Source organism: Antechinus flavipes, chromosome 1, assembly GCF_016432865.1.
Source record: "Antechinus flavipes isolate AdamAnt ecotype Samford, QLD, Australia chromosome 1, AdamAnt_v2, whole genome shotgun sequence".
Classification (NCBI taxonomy): Eukaryota; Metazoa; Chordata; class Mammalia; order Dasyuromorphia; family Dasyuridae; genus Antechinus; species Antechinus flavipes.
The window spans coordinates 174,822,684-174,842,096 of NC_067398.1; the positions used below are offsets into that span (position 1 = coordinate 174,822,684).

The 19,413-nt window shown below is 31.9% G+C and overlaps 1 protein-coding gene across 1 annotated transcript in view; it reads left to right on the forward strand.

The window, feature by feature from the left end:
* RASA1 (RAS p21 protein activator 1) overlaps positions 1–19,413 on the forward strand; it is a 103,848-nt gene that overhangs the window by 38,341 nt on the left and 46,094 nt on the right. The window contains exons 6-9 of the mRNA XM_051993159.1: positions 1,843–1,874; positions 14,439–14,491; positions 16,168–16,318; positions 19,103–19,181. Of these exons, the coding sequence (XP_051849119.1) occupies positions 1,843–1,874; positions 14,439–14,491; positions 16,168–16,318; positions 19,103–19,181 (315 nt within the window). The remainder of the gene's footprint in view (positions 1–1,842; positions 1,875–14,438; positions 14,492–16,167; positions 16,319–19,102; positions 19,182–19,413) is intronic.

The following is a 19,413-nucleotide window of genomic DNA, read 5'->3' on the forward strand; positions in this document are numbered from 1 at the left end:
AATACTTTTTGATGAGAAAGTTTGATATTTGTTTTACTGAAGGATGGAGATTTTCTAAACTAATATTCATATATAATTAAGGTTATGATGTTAAACTATTAAAATATATGGCAGGATTTTGTTTATATGGAAACATCAAATCAACCTCATAATTTTGAAATGTTTGCATATATTTAGTGTTCCTGCTTTAGATTCCTGTCCTTAGAACTTTATAAGTTCTTTGTTTTCTAATTGTTAAAATTTTACCATTTAAAATTTCCCTTTCATTTGTGTATTACATGGCATATCATTTCATTTTTCTCCATGTGATAATTAGTTATAAGCATGGAAAATGTCTTATTACAATAGTGTAAATTATCATTTAAAATCTATAATTGTAAATTTATGAATATAATAGAAAGAACATCCAAATCATAAGTCTCTCCAAGGCTATTAACTGTGTAATTCTCCATTCTCAGTGAAAATTAAAGTCACTACCTCTTTGAGCTTCCCTATCTATATGTCAGGTGAGGTCATCTTGTTTTTTCCTAGCTTCAAAATTCTACATGTACACGTAATGGAAAAAATTGTCTTATTACTAAAATATGCTATATGATTAAAACACATCATAACAAGTTTTCAGAGTACATCTTTTCCAACAATTTCCAATATGATAGAATAATACTTTAGGACTTCTCCGAGCGTAGAAGTATGAAAATTGACAGACTATGACATGAATATGATTGTGTACTAGATTCTGCCTTCTAATGACCACTTCAAAAAAAGAAATCACACAAGATCTTTTTATCTTTTATCTAATTATCTACCTGATAAAGTAATTACCTGGGGATGAAGGACAGCCTTTTGGTTTTATTTCTCAGTCCAAAGAAGAAAAATATCTTGGGGTTGATGACAGAGATTTCAACCTGTATAAAATGGTTAATATACATGACTTTGAATTAACAATTTTTGTAACAAAAAGAATTTTAAAAATTGAAAATCCTTTGCTTAGTTTTCTGAACAAGTTATGTTTTACCTGTCTGGCAATATAAATTTAAAAATATACTGCAAATTATTGTGTAATGTCTTTGTTTAAAAAGACATGTAAAAAACTTTGTTAATCCTTGTAATAATAGGTTTTTTCCTTCATACTCTTGTTAAGTTAATAAGTAGAAAAATTGAAAGAGAATAAACAGCAAACAGCACCATTTATCTAATTAGAATTTGTTTCATTTAGAAAATTAATTCTTGGCACTTACTCATAGAAGATAAATGCTAATATTTTCTTTACTTTTCTTTAGCATTTTATTTTTATTTTTATTTTTTTTGGGGGGGGGTATTTTTTTTTTTTTTAGTATTTTTTTTTCCAGTTACATGGAGAAACAATTTTTAACATTTGTTTTTAAAATTTTGAATTTCATAGGCCTCCTTCCCTTCTCCCCATTGAGAAGGCAGGGAATTTGATAATGGTTTTATATGTGTAGTCAGTCATACAAAACATTTCTGTGTTAATCATGTTGTAACAGAAAACGGCGACTCTGCCCCTCTGAAGCCACAAGAAAAATAAAATAAAATAGTATGCTTTGATCATTATTCAGACTAGATCAGTTTTTTCTCTGGGTATGAATAGCATTTTTCACCCCACATTACTCAGAGTTGTCTTGGATCATTGTCTTGCTGAGAATAATAGCTAAAATTTTCTAGAAAGAAAGTATCACATTAAGACAAATGTACTTTCTCTCCTGATGTGCATAAACAGATAAGAAGTGTTGATTGTTTTAATTTGATTTTTAGTAAAACTTCAAAATAGATTAGTAATTCATCATAAAAAATGTAAAATATTAATGTCTTCCTTTTAATCAGGGTCGTGAAGAAGATCCACATGAAGGCAAAATGTAAGTTAATGTTAACATTTCATTTTTCAAACTCACCAAGCCATTCAAAATGTATAATAATTTGAATGTTGACTAAACTAAATGTTATCTTTTTATTAGTGGAGAGTTTAACTTAATACTATAATTAAGAACATATTAATAAAAGGGATCTTGAAAGATCATTTGATTCAAGGAAGTGAATGTCTAATATGCTTAAGATAAACTGTTTTAAAATATCTCTGGGGAGACTGGTGTTTTCTTAAACTCATTAATTGATATTATGTCTTTATATAGTTTTTTAAAAAAATTTTCCATAAACAATAAATTTATTACAAATCATTCTTCTAAACTTCCTTAAATCTTCATCCTTTAAAAAAGAAAATATTCTCTTAAAAATATAGAAGAAAAAAAATGTTTTGTGCTTTGCCTCCTCTTATAACTTTTTTAGAGTTGTTTTTCTGCTGTTCCAGAGAATATTCCATTCCATGTTTTCTTTTCTCTTGGAAAATATTTTATTTTTTATTTTAAAAAGAAATCATAGATACCAAAGTCATTATGTTTTTATATCAGATATATTCTAAATAGATTCTTCTGGCATTGCCTTTCCATCAAATCTTCTTTTCTAATAATGGGGGAAGGGAGGACTATTTCAGCAAAACGAACTAAAATTTTGACTGTCAGATAACATTTAGTACTTCATACCTGTGTTTTCCTACTTTAGCAGTGAATGAAAGGGGAAGTGTTATTTTCTGATCTCTTTTGAGTGAAAGTTTGATCATTTCAATTATAGTGCTCAGTTGTTGGTTTTTTGGGTTTTTTTTTCCTGCTTATATTATTTTCTGCTTATATTGGGTTCATTTTCCTTTGCATCCATTCATTTAAGGGAGGGAAAGGAACAAGTGTTTATTAAATGCCTTATGTTCAAGGATTGTGCAAAGTACTTTAAAAAATATTTGATGATTTAAGAATTTCCAGATATCTTATAATACAGCAATATTCCAATGTATTCATGTGCCAAAGTCGAACTATTTCCCAATTAATGTGTACCTATTTTGTATAGTTTTTTCCTATTTTGTATAGTTTTTTACAGAAAATAATAATATAAATATTTGGATGTTTGTGTGATTTGCTTGCTTTGACCTACTTGAAGTCGGCTAGATTCTTTGGATCAAAGAATAGGGACAGTGTTCCAAATTGTTTTTTTTAATATAATGAGAATTGATCTCACCAATTCACATTTTCACTAACAATTCTAGTATACCTTACTTCCTACAACTTTTTCATTTGTTTTTTTTACTTTTTACCAGCTTTATTGGAAATCTGAGTTATTTTCATTTGCATTTCTCTTGGTGATTTGGCATAGTTTTTTTTTAATATGGTTGGTTCTTAATAGTTTGATTCTCGTTTACATTTTTGACCACTTGTCCATTTGGGCGTGGTCCTCTTTGATTCTGGATATCAGACCATTTGTCAGAGATACTTGACGAACTAATTTTTTTCTACTCAGGAGTTCTTAGTTGGCATTGGGTTTTTTGTTGATATGATAGCCTTTCTAATCTTGTGCAACGAATTCATTTAATTTTTTGAATATAGCATTTACTTCTATCCCTTGTTTGACAAAGGATTTCTCCCCTGCCATAATTGTAAAATATACTTCTATTTCTTTTCTTTTAAGGTATTTTTTAATGACATTTTTCCTTTTAGCAAAAATTTTTTAAAAACTATTTTCAAAGATGTTCTCTTTGTCTTCTGAAACTTGATATTAGTTTTATTAGCTTGTTATCTGTGGGGAATTGTTCACTTTTTTGTTACTTGACTTAATATTTTTCTTTATGCCTTAAAATTCTTTCAACCTCCTTCCCCAACTGGGGAGAAGCAAGAGAACAAGGGGGAAGGTGGCAATCCAGATTCCATCTATTTTAGGTATAGAATATGTAATTGTTATTGTTTTTCTTTCATAGGTCCTCTGCCTTTTTCCTTTCTGCAATTCTCATTAATCAGTTGTTTTATAGGTCATGCCTTTCTCTTTCAGTGTCTTATTTTGTTTCAGGGGATCATCCTCTTTATAGGACTTTTGGCATAAGCAGATAAAATTCAAAGTTTGACCTTTCCATTGTTTGTTTTTCTATTATGAATTCTTACATTTGGAATATGAAGACAATGAATTGTTAAATAATGCTGACTTAAATCTGCTTAGATTTTCTTTTTTGTGGCAGATATATTTGCCTATATCTGACCTATTATTCATTGTGGTGATAAATGTTTCCATCACCTGATCTAGAGAAACTCTTAGCAGATTAACGTGAAACATCTCTATCTACAAAGCAAAATATAAGTTAACCCTTTTCACTAGCTGTTCAAGAAGATTCATAGTCTAGTCCTTTCCGTTATGTCTTTAAATATTAATCTGTACTACTCCTTTATGTGATCTCTTTAGTCTCGACAAATTTTTCTACTCCTTGTTCTTGGGATAATACATATTCCTTGACTTTTGTACCTTTGCTGAAGCCATTGTTCACTCCTTCTGCAGAATAGGCCTGATCATCCCCTCTCTGTTTATCTAAGTTGTAAGTTTGACTATTTCAGATGGTTCTGTGAAAATATTTTTATTTACTTCACAGTAATGTTTTCTATTAAAGTTTGTGCCTTTCTGTCAGAGAAGTTTGAAGTGAACTATAAGTGTCAGGAAACCAATAGAAGAGAGATCATTAGGAAGAAGGTGAGTTTTCCACAGTGCCACATTTAAAGAAGGCAAAAAGGATAAGAATTCTTGGCTGTTATAAAGTGATTAATCACCTTGAAAACATTTTTTGGTGGAGTGCTAGATAAGAAAAGTCAGATTCCCTTGAGGGTTAGTTCATAGTGGATCATAAAATAGTCGTTTAGTATATGCTATTATTTACATACTTTTGGTCTGTGGCAGCTTTGAGGAAGGAAAGAGTGAATAGTAGTTTTACCAAATTCTGGAGATTCCCTGGGGCATAAGTGATAATACCAAAAACTGATGATGAAGCATCTCTTTCTCTGCTGCTGATTGAAGGCAAGAAAAGAGAAGATAGATATTGTATGTGAGTCAGCTAGTTAAACTTAAATAAGAAAAGCTTACTTAAGAAAAGACTATTTTAGAAAAGTTTTAAGAGAAACCTTGTTAAAGTAAAAGATGCCATCATATAAAATCTTGGAAGAAAATAAGTGGAAGTATATTTGACAACCATGGCTAGGGAAAAATCCTCTATAAATAAAGGATAGATACATATGCAAAGAATAAAAAAAAATTTAAAAGATTGGGATTTCTGGACCATAGGTTAAAATAGATAATTACTGTTTTTTGGTAAGGGATGGGAATGGAGTGCAAATTTCCCCTTTTAGGGAGGGAGAAAATTTCTTAAGCCTGTTTACCAAGTTAGGTATCATAAAATAGCCACGATTCTCTATGAACGTAAATACTCTCGTATTCTTCCCACAGCATAGGAAAAAGAGATGCCCAGGTACTTATGAGAGAGGAAGAGAATCTAAGAAAGAAGTCAAATAAAAGTATATATTCCAAGTGTTGATATACAAGTGACTGAAAAGAAAAATAAATTAGGACTCTGATAACAAGAAAGCAAATTGATCTAATAGGTATAACATGAGTAAGACCATGTTACTAGAATCTAAATCTCTGAAAGTTTATATTTTATCCAAGGGAACAGGAAAGGAAAGGAGGATGACTATGCAATGGAATAATGATATATTGAAAAGACATTCATATAAGAAATTCTACGGACCTAGAGAGGGGTTTTGTGTAAAATGCTTGTGTAAAACATAATCAGAGGCAGAAACAGATGTTACATTGTCAGTGATCTCTACTCCAAACCATTTGGCTAGAAAAGGACATCGATAAAGATTTGGAGAACAGCTCATAAACCTATCAAGATCTAAGAATAATAACAGATTTCGTTTTTATGATCATATTCAGGAGCCCTCCCTCTATACAGTGAATAATTTCTTGATTTGTCTTAATAATTTTATCCTTTAAAAAAATTTTGTATTTAGAAGAATAATGTTGTCAATAGTGTGATTCTTAGATTCTCATGAAGAAGAAAGTTGATGAAAACCTTTAAAGGGAAGTGATCATTTTTCATTAGAATCTGAGAGGAAAGCTCTGCATAGCCTGAAATTCAAAGAGCTCTTTTTGCATGACAGAATTAGTAGTTTTCAAAGAAAAAGGTTAAGATCCCTTAAGCTCAAGCCCTATGCAAAAAGATTTTCTATTTATTTGATTTTGTTTTTTAAAAGCTTACATTGGTTAAAAAAATTTTAAGTTATGCTAGTTAAAAGAAAATACTCAAATAGGATAAAGGATCACTAGGAATGAACCAATGGCAAAACAATAGACATAGATGTGGCTGTTTAAGATAAATGTGGAGATTATAAGGTAGTATTAATTGCATTTGATGAAGTTTTAATGGCTTGGTACAGATGGTATAAAAATGTATTCCAAGGTACTGAAAACTAGAAATTTGATTGCTAAGCTATTGTCATTGGTTGAGAGGTTTGTTACAAGGAAGGTCTTTTAGTTATGGGAAGAAAGATGCTTGATAGTGATAGTGCCTCTTCCCTAAACTAGCAGCTCCCCTATGACTTCCTGCCCCTTCAAAAAAAAAAAAAAAATCAAGTGATTTTAGATTGTGTTGAGAGATGTACTTTTCAAAATGAGTGAAATTATAGACTTTTCACATACAAAATATTGTGATAAGTCCTGGAATCCATATTTTAGAAAGAAGCAGAGAGCATTTGGAAGATATATTAGAAGGATGAGGATCCTTAAACTCTTACAATATAAGATTTGGCTAAGTGAGATTTAAATTAAGGGAATAAAAAATTTAGGACAGTAAATGACAATAACTTTTCAATACTTCAAGGATTATCATATGGAAGAGGAATTTAGAATAAACTTGTTCTACTTCCTGCAGGAATAACCCAAGAGTGGTAAATGGAGGTTTAATAGGCAAGTTTAGGCTTGAAAAAAGGAAAACAGTTTTGATAAATAAAGTTTATTGAAAGTGGAATGTATTTTCTCAAATAACAGTTGAGTTCTCTCCTACTTAGTAGTTTTGGAACAAAAACTGAATGATGACTATGTGTTTTAGAGAGGATTTTTCACATACAAGTTGAACTAATCTTTATTTCTATGATTTCATTCTATTTAGGATAGGAATGCTGAGCACGCTTAGGAGTTGGGGAAACAAAATTATTTTTCTAAATAAAGAAGTAAAAATTTAAAAGGTGTGGTGAGCTTTTTCTTCTCAAAGCGCAGCCAGGTGATCAAAGTTCAGATCTTTTATTATCTCCAATATAGCCCGGTTAGCTTAGAGGCCTAACTCTCTGCTTGGTTCCAAGAGCTCTTGCCGCTTTGTCCTTTGCTTCTGCCTCTGCTTTCTTCAGCCTCCAGAGCCAGTACCAAGTTGAATCTGTCTTGCCTTGAAGAGAGGGCTTCTGGCGTAATTCTGCTGAAATCCCGACTTGTAGCGTCTTCACTCTGAAGAACCTCTTCGACTGGCCCATTGGCCTATTTATGCTCCTTCCAGAGAGAGGGATTATGGGTTTTCTCCCATAGTGCTCTCTGGCCCAAAGAGCTTCAAGGGAGGTATGAACTCATTGAACTCCAATGAGTAAAGGTGTGAACACAAGCCTTATATTAATTAGCTCTACTTAGTACCTTGTTTCAGGTTCTGCCCAAAACATCTTCTTGTAAGATTAGATCAACTCTAATTAGTTAGCAGTTAGTAAGGATTCCAACAAAAAGGCATAAGTCAGGTATAATTGATGGAGTACAATTCACAAAGGTTATAGTAGTATCTAAAGAATGTTTGTCCTTGGAAAGAAGGAATGGCCACTTATTTTTTTTCTCAGAGTTAGGAGGTGGAGTAATTTTTTTTTTATTTTTCTCTTATATTGTCATCTTGATCCCTTATATAAATCACTCATTTTTCAAATTTTCCTGTTTCTGTGCTGATTTCTTCTTAATTCCTGCTTTTCTAATACATTCTGCTTTCTGACATTTGACTGACAGAAATCTCCATTTGACACTCTAAAATCTTTTTATCTGGTTTCTTCAGAATTCAAATCTTTAACTTGTTATACCAAAAGAGATCTTGAGAAAAAATTTGTGATAGCTTATGTGGAAGATGTAATAGAGGAGTAAAGAGATTCCAAGATATTGATGAAAATTTAATTGTTGCCAGAAAAAAAAATTAACTAAGTAAATGTAATACCATGATTTTTCTCTAGTGCTCAATAGTGTGGAAATAAGAGGAGGCAGATAGGGCAAGTTACCAAGAATTGGAGGATTGCAATATCAAACAGTGTATCCAGGGATTCAAGGATCTGTTTAAGGGACTGATAATTTGGATTATTAGAAGTGAATCCAAAATAAATTTCTTACAGAGAATAGGAAATATTGAGCAGCCTGTCTTGTTCTCTACTAATATATAGGTTTGAAAGAAAAACTTTAAACATTTTCTTTCTACCTACCTTTTGTTGTTGTTACTGATTTCTTTTACAAAACAGTGTGTTATTTCTCACCTTTATTTCTTTCATTTTTCTTATTTTGCCCCAGGATTCATGGACACATGTAGAGGGCTGAAACTCTTGAGTCGTTGCATTGAGGTTGATTCAAGCACTTAGGGCTCATGACTGATTGGACAGTAATCTATCGGCATATGCTTGGAAAATGGTCCTTCCCACTATCCTGTGCTGGTTCAATGATTGGTGTATACAGAGGATTGTAGGAGGGACTAGGGAGTGGAGTAAGGCTAGCCAGAGACACACTTTTTGTGGTAGACGAGGGAGAAGGCGGTCGTGGAGATTCTACTTCCATCCTGTTTAATCCTGTGTCTAAAGACCAAGAATAAAGACTAAGGACTTTTGCTTATCCTGACTCTGGCTGATTCTGGGGTGTCCTGGATGCTAGTGCAGTCTTCATAGACACATATTTAATAGTCTTAGTGACTTCTTAGTTTCTAATATTTTTCCCTTTTCATCTTTTAAAAATATCATGTTTAATAACAGCTTATGTCACTTTGGTCACTTCACCATTTTCTTGACTGATTCTTGTGTCACTGAGTCATTCATTTCCATTTGTTCAGTTCTGATTTTTAATGAATTTCTTTCTTTCCTTTCTTTTCTTTTTTTCTTTCCTTTCCTTCCTTTCCTTCCTTTCCTTTCTTCCTTTCCTTCCTTTCCTTCCTTTCTTTCCTTTCTTTCCTTTCTTTCCTTTCTTTCCTTTCTTTCCTTTCTTTCCTTTCTTTCCTTTCTTTCCTTTCTTTCCTTTCTTTCCTTTCTTTTTCTTTCTTTTTCCTTTCTTTTCTTTCCTTCTTTCCTTCTTTCCTTCCTTTCTTCCTTTCTTTTCTTTCCTTTCTTTTCTTTCTTCTTTTTGTTATCTAGTTCAATTTTTAAATGAGTTGTTTTGTTCTATGGATTTTTTCCCCCCATTTCACAAATTCTGTTTTTCTGGGAGTTGTTTTCTTTTTCTATTTTATCAAATCTATCTTAATGAGTTATATGCCTTTTCCAAACCCTCTTGCAAAATTTTCATTTCCTTTCCCCATTTTTCTTCTAGCTCTTATTAAAGATCCTTTTTAATTCCTTCTAGGAGAGCTTTGTATGATGGGGATCAGGTTATGTCACCTTTTGGGGCTTCATCTAAAGACACAATGTGTTTTAATCTTTTCAGGGTTTTAAATCTATTGTTCTTTCACCATAAAAACTGTCTATGGTCAGAGTTCTTTGCTTTTTTACTCATTTTTTACAAAAAAGTTAAGGTCTACTTTAGGTCAGGAGAGGTTTTCCTCTACAAGCAATAGTGGTTGCATTGAGCCTATGCTGACTCATTTCCAGTGCTGGGTGGCCATGACTATGTCCCGTGAGATTCTGGCCTTTTGGGGTTCACTATCCTTTTGTGTTTATGTTGGATGTTTAATAATCTACTGGCTTACAACCAGCAGAGTAGCCAACACTGCTGTACATTCTTCCTCATAGATTCTCTGCCCCACCCTGCCCCTCTGAGTCTACCCTGTAGAGTCTTCCCTGCCCCCTCTTCCCTCCTTGTCTGCACTGGGGTCTGTGCTCAACCTGCTTGCGCTTGGCCTGCCTCCCTCCATTTCTGATTGAAGTAGACCTTTTCTGGTAATCTTTGAAATGGTCATCTTCTAGTAATTTGTTGCACTCCCAATATTTGTGGATCCTGTCAATCCAGAACTAATTCAGAGGCTGGATTTGCTAATTGTCTGAGGGTTGTAGGAGAAGCCATCTTGGCTCTGCCCTGGGAAGACCACTTCACCATTTTCTGTATGCTTATGCTGCCAAAGATTTATTTAAGCAATTATTAAAAGCCTTAAATACTTTATTCAGGAGGCCATTATAAATGTAACCTGGGCTTTTTTTCTAGACTGCTAAAGTGGTTTTGTTATATAGCAAACAAAAATCTCCATTATTTTTTTTTTTTTAGAATTTCTTTTTCGCTGTCATCTTAATCTGTTTATTTTGATCTCTTAAAGTTGCTGTACATTACAGTGTGCCTTAATTCTCCTTTTTTCTAACTTATTACTTTGATCCTCCATCTCTGTATAGTAAAAATTTTCCTGTTTCTGCATTGATTTCTTCTTAATTCTTGTGTTTTATTTACATTCTACCTTCTCTGTCTTTTTAGTTGAAATCTCCACTTGACACTTCAGAGATTTCAAGTTTTTAACTTTTTGTACCAAAAAGAATCAGTTGGATGAAATGACGTCCTTAATAGCTATTATCTTAAGCTGAGAAAAATTTAGATAATTTTTCAAATGAGAGATAATAGTTCTACTATATGCTCTTTCTGCAGTATTTACTGTATTCAGTTCTGGATACAAAAATTTAGGAAGGAATAATAGGCAGATGGAGGCATGATCTGCATAATAAGATGACTGGGGAGAATGCTTTGCGTATGTATATATGTTGAATTAGTTTATGGGCACTTAAGGTGCACTATGCTAAATGTTAGTGTTACAAAGTGTTACAGAGAAAAATAAAAATTAAAAAACAAGCCAGATCCTGCTTGCATGGTATTTATAAGAAATGTGCAGAATTGAGGTAAAATGCCCTTAGAAGCAAAGGAACTGACATGTGCACACGCATGCTTGTGTGTATATTGGAAATATAGAAAGATACCAAGTTGTGAACAACTTTGAATGCCAAGTACTGGAATTCATGTTTGGTTTTAGAACTATTAAGGAACCAGTAGAGTTTAATGTGTAGGGAATATGAAAGGTAAGACAAATGCTTTAGGAAAAAAAGTATTTACAATTTGAATGTTAATGGAAGAAGTCAGATTGAAAGGAGAAGGGTAGTGAAACCAAGAGAATTGACTTTCTCATTGAGTTTAGCTGAAAAGGGGAGAAAAATATTCAGCATGAAAACTAATGGGGAAGAAGAGAAGTCAGTGAGGATTTTTATTATGGATGGGGAAGCCAAGTACATTTGTAAGCAGCTAGAAAAGAAATCATTCCATATAGGGAGATATTGAAGATGAAAAAGATAGGGATGCTCCTGTGAACAGTTTACTATAGACTACCCAAGAGGGTGGGCTCCAGCATTCATATGGAGTAGAGGAGGAGTGGCCTTGTTAAAGAGGATTGCTTCTTTATCGGAGGTTTGAGGGAAGACGGAGTTAATGGGGCTTGATTTCATAGAGATTAAAAGAAGGGTTTAAAAGAACTTTGAATTACCTCAATTTTTTGACTGAATTATGATGATGGTGTACTCAGCTTAGAGAATACAAGGAAGAGACACCAGAAGAGGCTTAATAAAGAAAGAATAGTTGCTGTCTCTGAGTGGAGACAGAGAATTATTTGGGAAGGAATGAAAAGAATTGCTTTTGCAATGAGGACCTGCTTGAGATTATTTGAGTTTTAAGAGAACGTAAAATCAAGACCAATGAAAAGGCTACTGTAGCAATCCAAGTAAAAAATGAGAGCCTAAAGTAGGGTTGTAGCCATAAATAGAACGAAAATGAGTGCAAAACATGTTGTTGAGGTTGAATCAATAAGATATGATACTTGATTATATACTTGGAGTAAAACTGAGAAAAATAAGATTCTAAACTTCATTTTGGAGTACAGCCAATTTTTACAGTTTCATTATTTCCATAAGTAATAGCATTTGAATGCAAGTGAAGGAAATGGACGATGAGAACAAATCAAGGTTAGAATTGGACAAGGTGGTAATCAGAGAAGAAATAGGGGGACAAAGAATTGGAGAGAAGAAAACTTTGCTGAAAATTTAGTTTTGTTTAGCCGGAAGAAGAGAATTCTTGTGCAGTTAGATGTCTTCAAAGGTATGCTAAAAAGGATTAGATTTGCCTTACTTTTGGCCCCATAGAACAAAACTATGAGCAGCAAATCCTTATAGGAAAGACCTTTGTTTGGTTAAGAGCTAGGAGGGAAATACATTTATTTGATAAATGTGTGCCTTAGCTATAACCAGAAACTGAATTCAAAATTCTTTCCCCCCCCATCCACAATATAATGCCCTGATTTCTATAGCTAGACTGTTCCTATTCCCTCAGAATAATCCCATATCCCCTTATTGCCATCATATGTACCTACTCAATCTGTATGGACTTATTTATTTATTTTTTGGGGGGGATGCTCCTATCAGTTCAATTTCCAGATCTTAAGATACAACTGAAATTGCTTCTGCAAAGTTGCCAATGTTCTCTTAGTGACATTAGCCCAATGGCTTTTTTCTCAGTTTGACCTTTTGACATTTTTCTTTCTTTTTTGCAAGGCAATTGTGGTTAAGTGATTTGCCCAGGGTCATACAGCTAGGAAGTATTGAATGTCTGAGGCTGCATTTGAACTTAGGATCTCCTGACTTTAGGGCCAGTCTTCATTTCCTGCTCCATCTAGCAACTCCTGCTTTTGACACTTTGCAACCCTTCTTCCTAGATTCTGTCTTTGCTTACATGACAGTTATCACTCCTGCTTCAGCTTTCTGATTCCTTAGTCTCATTTTTCATCATCTTCTGTATCCCATCTAAGCTGGTTGTGTAGCAATATATTTTCTGCTCCCTTGTGTTCTGTTGTTCTCTCTCTGTAACTGATTCCTATATTTACATATCTGATTCTAATCTCTCACTTGGGACTTAGTCTTACAAGACATCACCCTTGCTTACAGATATGTTATAGGGCTTTCTAGAACAGCATGCTTAAAATAGAGTTAGCTGTTTCACATTCTCTCCATGGCCAGATTTATTCCTATACCATCAAACGTACCATTTTTCTAGATTTTCATTATCTTTTGGCCACCCAGGTTTACAATCTTAGCATTCTCTTGACTTCTTATTAATTCTTCTCAATTTTACTTTGGAATATAAATCATTTATTAGATCTTGAGTCAGTCTTTATATTATTCATCTTTTCTCTACTCCTGCTTATTAGCCTGTATCAAGCTAATTTTTTTATCCAAAAATTATTTGGATTCTTGGAGTAACATGTTTGTCTTGATTAAAAGTTTTTCCTTCATCTTCCACACAGCAATCATGTTCCTAAATCATAACTCCAGTGATATCACTCCCAGTCAAGAATATTCAGTGATTAAAAAGGTTGGGGAGGAAGGAGAGGACCAAAAACAAAATACCTCTTTATTGCCTTTAGCAAGAAATTAAAAATTTTTAGCTTGACATTTTAATTTCTTCACATTCTGACTTTAGCTTACCTTTCCAGACTTAATTCACATTACTCTTCTTCATATATGTGTAACACTTGCAGTTAATTTGCTTATTGTTTAGAGCACTTGGAATTCTATTTCCTGCTTCTGTGCATAAACTTTCACTAGGCTTAGAATCTACTCTTTCTTCACCTTTGCCTTTTAGGTCCTTAGCTTTCTTTGAGGTTTGTCAGAAATCATCTCCTGTACTTTTCCTGATACCCCTAGTTGTTAGTGTTCTTTCCTACTCTCTCAAGTTGTCTTTCCCTCCTCACTTCCCATCTTTCATTGATTTATTTATATATTATATCTCTTTTGAGATTAGATACGTTTTTATTTTTGTTTTTATTTTCTCTGTGCTTAACATAGCTTGCTCATAATAGAAATAGGTGCATTACATTAAATCATATATAAAATAGTGAGTGATGACTTTAAGGTTCTAAACCTCAGTTTTTGGTGGACCCAGTTAACATGGTTTCATTATTTCTAAAACTAATGGCATTTTAATTAGGAATAAACAACATAGATGGTGGGGACAAACCAAGGCTAGCGTTTATTGAATTAAGCTGAAATTACAGAGAAGCAGATTTTGGCTTGTTCTGAAGAAACTTTTGAACTTCACATGTGTCCTCATTTTTTAGGAACTCCACAGACCAGGGAGTATGGTAGGTGGAGGTTGGGGGTGGGGATGGGCATTGTTCAAGCTGGCCAGCTACTTCTGTTGGGGATTAAGTTAACTTTTTTCCAAGTTCTTTATGTTTTCTTTGAATGACTCAGTAAAATAAATTTTTAGCTTTTGTCCATTCATTATTAAAATAACAAAGATATACATTTGAATTTTCTCTTTATTTCATTTTTAAGATGGTTCCATGGGAAGATTTCCAAACAAGAAGCTTATGCTTTATTGATGACAGGTATATATATTCTTACTGTTAATGTTACTTTGAATTAACTTAGTTCTATGTTTTTCAAATGTGTTTTTATTAGTCTTTAATTTATACACAATTTGTTACTTGACATTGGATAAGAATTGGACCTAGATAACAGATGCTGTTCAGCTAAGTAGTTACTGGCAAGTTGGATAATCAGCTAGAGCTAATTCCTTATTTATAAAAATGAAATTGATAATTTGTAATACTCTGTTTCAAAAGGTCCTTGTGTGAAGAAAATGCTTTGCATACTTTAATGCATTATACAAAAAATGAATTCTCTGCTAAGTTTATCAGGAGTAGGAAATTGCTCTTCATTTTAAAAACTTGATTTTTAGAGAATGAAACTCTTAAGAATAAAGAAAAGAGTTCCATTGAAATTTTAAAGATTTTTTTTTTTTGTTTTGTTCTTGTTTAAAACTCGCCACATTTCATTCCAAAAATGTGTGGCAAATATGTGTTTGTGTATGTTAACTTTTTACCACCTTGTTCTGAGACATCACAGGAATTAGTTACAATTAAAGTAGCTTGAATAATTGGAACTTTTTGGCAAATGTATTGAATTTTAATTTCTCCAAGAAATTCTATAAGTTGATGAACTTTTATATTCTTCCTTTTGTTCCTCACTAAATATATAAATCTAAATAACCTGATAACAAATGCATTTCTTATAGAAATAGTACATTTCACTTTGCTTGAGCTCATAGAGTACTTTGTGGATTTTTCTGATAGCATCATGCTCATCATTTCTAATAGAACAATGATATTCCTTCACAATCTCATAGCACAATTTATTCAGCCATTCTCCAGTTGATGGACATTCCCTCAATTTCTGTTTTTGTCCTGAGGAAAAAGCTGTTAGCAATTTATGCCTAGTAGTGATATTGTTAGGTCAAAGGATATGCATGATTTTATAACCTTTATAGCCATATCTTTTGATCATTTATTAATGGAGGAATGGATCTTAATTACTTTTGTAATTTTGATTGAGTTCCCTTTCCTTTTGAGAAGTGAAACCTTCATTAGAGAAACTTGCTTCAAAATTATTTTCATAATTATTATTACTAACTGTATTTTCCCCATTTATTCTGTTCTTTTCATTCACCCTGTCCCTCCTCAAAAGTGTTTCGCTTCTTACCAGCCCCTTCTTTGGTGTTCCCTTTTTTCTGTCCCTTTCCTGCAGGGTAAGATAGATTTCTCTACCCATATTGAGTGTGTATGTTATTTCCTTTTTGAGCCATTTTTGATAAGAGTGAAGTTCCTTTATTCCTTCTCTCCTCCATTGCAAAAGTTTTTTTCTTGCCTCTTTTATGGCAGGAAATTTACACCATTTAGCTGTTGGCATTTTTTACATTCACTAGGCAACTTAAATGGTACTTAGGTATAGAATTAAAAAAAGGTGTCATGTCAAAGAAAAAGAATTGGACTTGAAAATCAGACAGTATCCAGAAGAAAAACCTAGGTAAAAAGTTGTTTAGAAAATTCTCAGAAAAAGAAATGAGAGAGTAGGGGTAGGGGTGTGTGTGTATACAAATATATCTATATGTGTATATACCTGTATATCTTATTACTTTTTCATATAAATTGCAATCAATTTATGGGAAGTTTTAGGATAACTATGAGTGTATAAAAATAATTGTTACTTTTTTGTATTTTCACAGTAGGTCAGGTTTGCAGTTTCCTTGTACGGCCCTCTGATAATACTCCTGGTGACTATTCACTTTATTTTCGGACCAGTGAAAACATTCAGCGTTTTAAAATATGTCCAACACCCAACAATCAGTTTATGATGGGAGGCCGATACTATAATAGGTGAGTTTAAAAAAAATGTGAATTTTTATTTGCCTTTGGCAAGTATATTTTTATTGTATTTATATTGTATTATATTTGAGCTCTGAGAATTTTAAAAAATAAAGTCACATTGCGTTTAAATATTGACATTTATAATATACTCAAGCCCTCTAGATATGGTAATAAACTTAATTTGTAGGAATCTGAAGATTTAATCTCTAGTAACCTTTTCTTTACACTTGTATTTTTTTTTTTAAAGGAATAAAATGATAAATTAGAATGAGCTTTAGGTAAAGCATGTATAATATATTTTTTAAGGCAATTTGATTTTTTTTTTCTCTAGAAAAAAATTTGGTTAAAATTGCCTCAGATACCAAGAAAGAGGAAAGAAAGAAAGAAAGAAAGGGGAAGGAAGGAAAAGAAAGGGGGCGGGGGGAGGAAAATAGATAGATTTAAAAATATAATTGGATTAGTCTTTTTGGGATTACTAATTTGCACGTCCTATAAACTACAAAGAAATTGCAGATCAAATTTCTAACTATAAGTCTTTTGCTTAGAGCAGAACTTTTAAGTTGAAACTGATACCCCAGTAGATTGATTTAGCAAAATAATTAGTAAAAGAAAATCTAACAAGGCACCAGCCTACATCCCTTTTGGTGAATGTTGTTGAAGATCAGATTGATAAGCAGCTTCTTATTTGGAAGTGTATGTTTATTGAACTAGTTGGTTTCTGTATACCCTAAAGTATAACGTTTTACAAAGGAAGAATTTTTTCCTAAATACTAGAAACAATTTTTTTTGTGCATTGACAGTCCTTCATTACAATAAAGGGCACTATTGAACAACAAGGGAAAAATATTTAGTTTACATTTCTTGTAAATTTCTTTTGCATATAGTTTAGCAGTTAAATATGCAATGTGAAATAATTTCCTTAAAAATATACTAATTAGTTGCTTTATGTTTCTAATATTTGTATTTTTCAGACTTCATTATAATATGAAATTGAGAACATTACAGGGTTTTTATTTATTTATTTATTTTTAAGAAATCCAAATTTATTTAACTTGAGTATGTAGAGAGAATTCTTTGTGGAAAATATATAATTTTTTAACATTTTTTAGTAAAAGCAGTTATATGTTGGGGGATAGGAGTTTATTCTGTCAGTTTTGTATTGTTTATGAGTTAAGCATTTTTTAGAAGTTTATGTAATATATATACTTATAACTTTATTTTCCTGTTAAAGTAAAAGTAAAACCATCCTTGCTTGTTGTTTAGGTGAAGAAAGGAAATAACAGTACCCACATTTCCAAATCACTATGTCTATTATTTAACTGCTTTCTTTTATGAAAGAATAGACTGGATTTAGGGGACAATTAAGAATGAGGAATATCAAATGATCAAAATGAAAGTCACTCTAGGTTTTACAATAAAAGAAAGGTGATTATTGACTAAGATTCATCGAAGTTAATTTTTGAACTGGGAAATTTGGATGATCATCAGCCAAACACTCATTTTAAAATATGAAGTAATCAGCACTTAAAATTTTTAATTAAAAATTTTTTTTTTCCTTAGAAAAATATCAGACAGAGCTTTTTACACTCAGATAATGGCCTCTTTGTAATAGTCCTTTATTATCACTTTCCCTTTTTTCTTGTGTCAAATAATATTTAGAATTCAGTTCATCTGGTCATCTTTTTCATGTAACTTCTTTGAGTCATCTATTTTCACTTTGTAATGATTACTTTTTTACATTTAAAAAAGTATAAAATTTTTAATGGAATTAAAATTTTCCATCTCCTGAGTTGATTTTTTATTAAAAATAGAGCAGTAATGAAAGGACAGATAAAAATAAAATCTTCACTTTTAAGAATTTATTTTTATGAACTTTTTTCCTTAATGAAATAAAGAAATTGTGGAATTTCAGATCAGTCTTAAGGACAGCATAGCATGATGAAAAGAGCACTGGGATTAGAAAATCTAGCTTTTGACATTCAATTTCTTTAATTTATAAAATAGAAACAATACTATGCTACCTAAGGCACTGAATCAGTTGTGGGGGAAATATTTTGCAAGCCTTGAATACAACATACAATGTCAACTTTTAGTTATTAATGTAGTGAAAACTAATTGCTTTGCTATGCATTGTATTTATCATATTCAAATTTATGTATTACTGTCCTTTAGTTTTTTATTCAGACTTTTTTCTTCAAATATTAGATTATTTGTAATGTTGTAAATCAAATTACTTTTTTTATTCTATTGAGAGTAGAATGGTGACATTTGGAAGAGAAATTTATAGTTTTTCTTTGGCTTTATTTTTGCCTCTCAGATATAGGTCCTTCAGAATGCAATTACAGCCAAAATGCATCTGATAATTAGAGAAACAATATTGAGTGATGGTGAGAATAAGTAATTTAACATAACATATTGATTGTTAAGTAAATGGAATATATCTATCAGTTCTTCCATTCTAGTGTTATAGAAGAAATTTAATAAAAGTTGAAGGCTTCTTCTAATCCTCTCTCCACGGTTTTATAATCTCAGCTAATGTCAATGACAATGTTTTTATTTTAAAATTTTGGTACTGACTGACCAAAGGAATCTTGATTTAGAGAAGAACTTGACCAAGAGTTTTTTTTTTTTTTAATCCAGCATTACTATGAGTATGCATTTCATTAATATTTTCCAATTTGTATGCTATGGAGATCTTGCTAATAACATAACTCTGCTTAATATTACCTTTACAAATTAACACTTTTTTGGACATAATATAAATTGTCAGTTTTATAATTTTTATGTTCCTAGCATTGGTGATATCATTGAACATTATCGGAAAGAACAGATTGTTGAAGGCTACTACCTTAAGGATCCTGTTCCAATGCAGGTAAGGGTTTCATACCCCAGAGGCCCAAATAATATTTTTGAGGATTTTTTTAAAGTGTTTTAACTGATAGACTTATATAATTAACAAAATTAAATCTGTGAAGTTAGCCAGAAAAAAATCAAAGTTGAACATAGAGAAAATTATAGGTTGCTTAAATAGCAACAAATTTCTTCAAGTTTCTTCTCTCCTCCGATACAAAACAGCAAATGATCCTTAGAATATTAGAGATTTG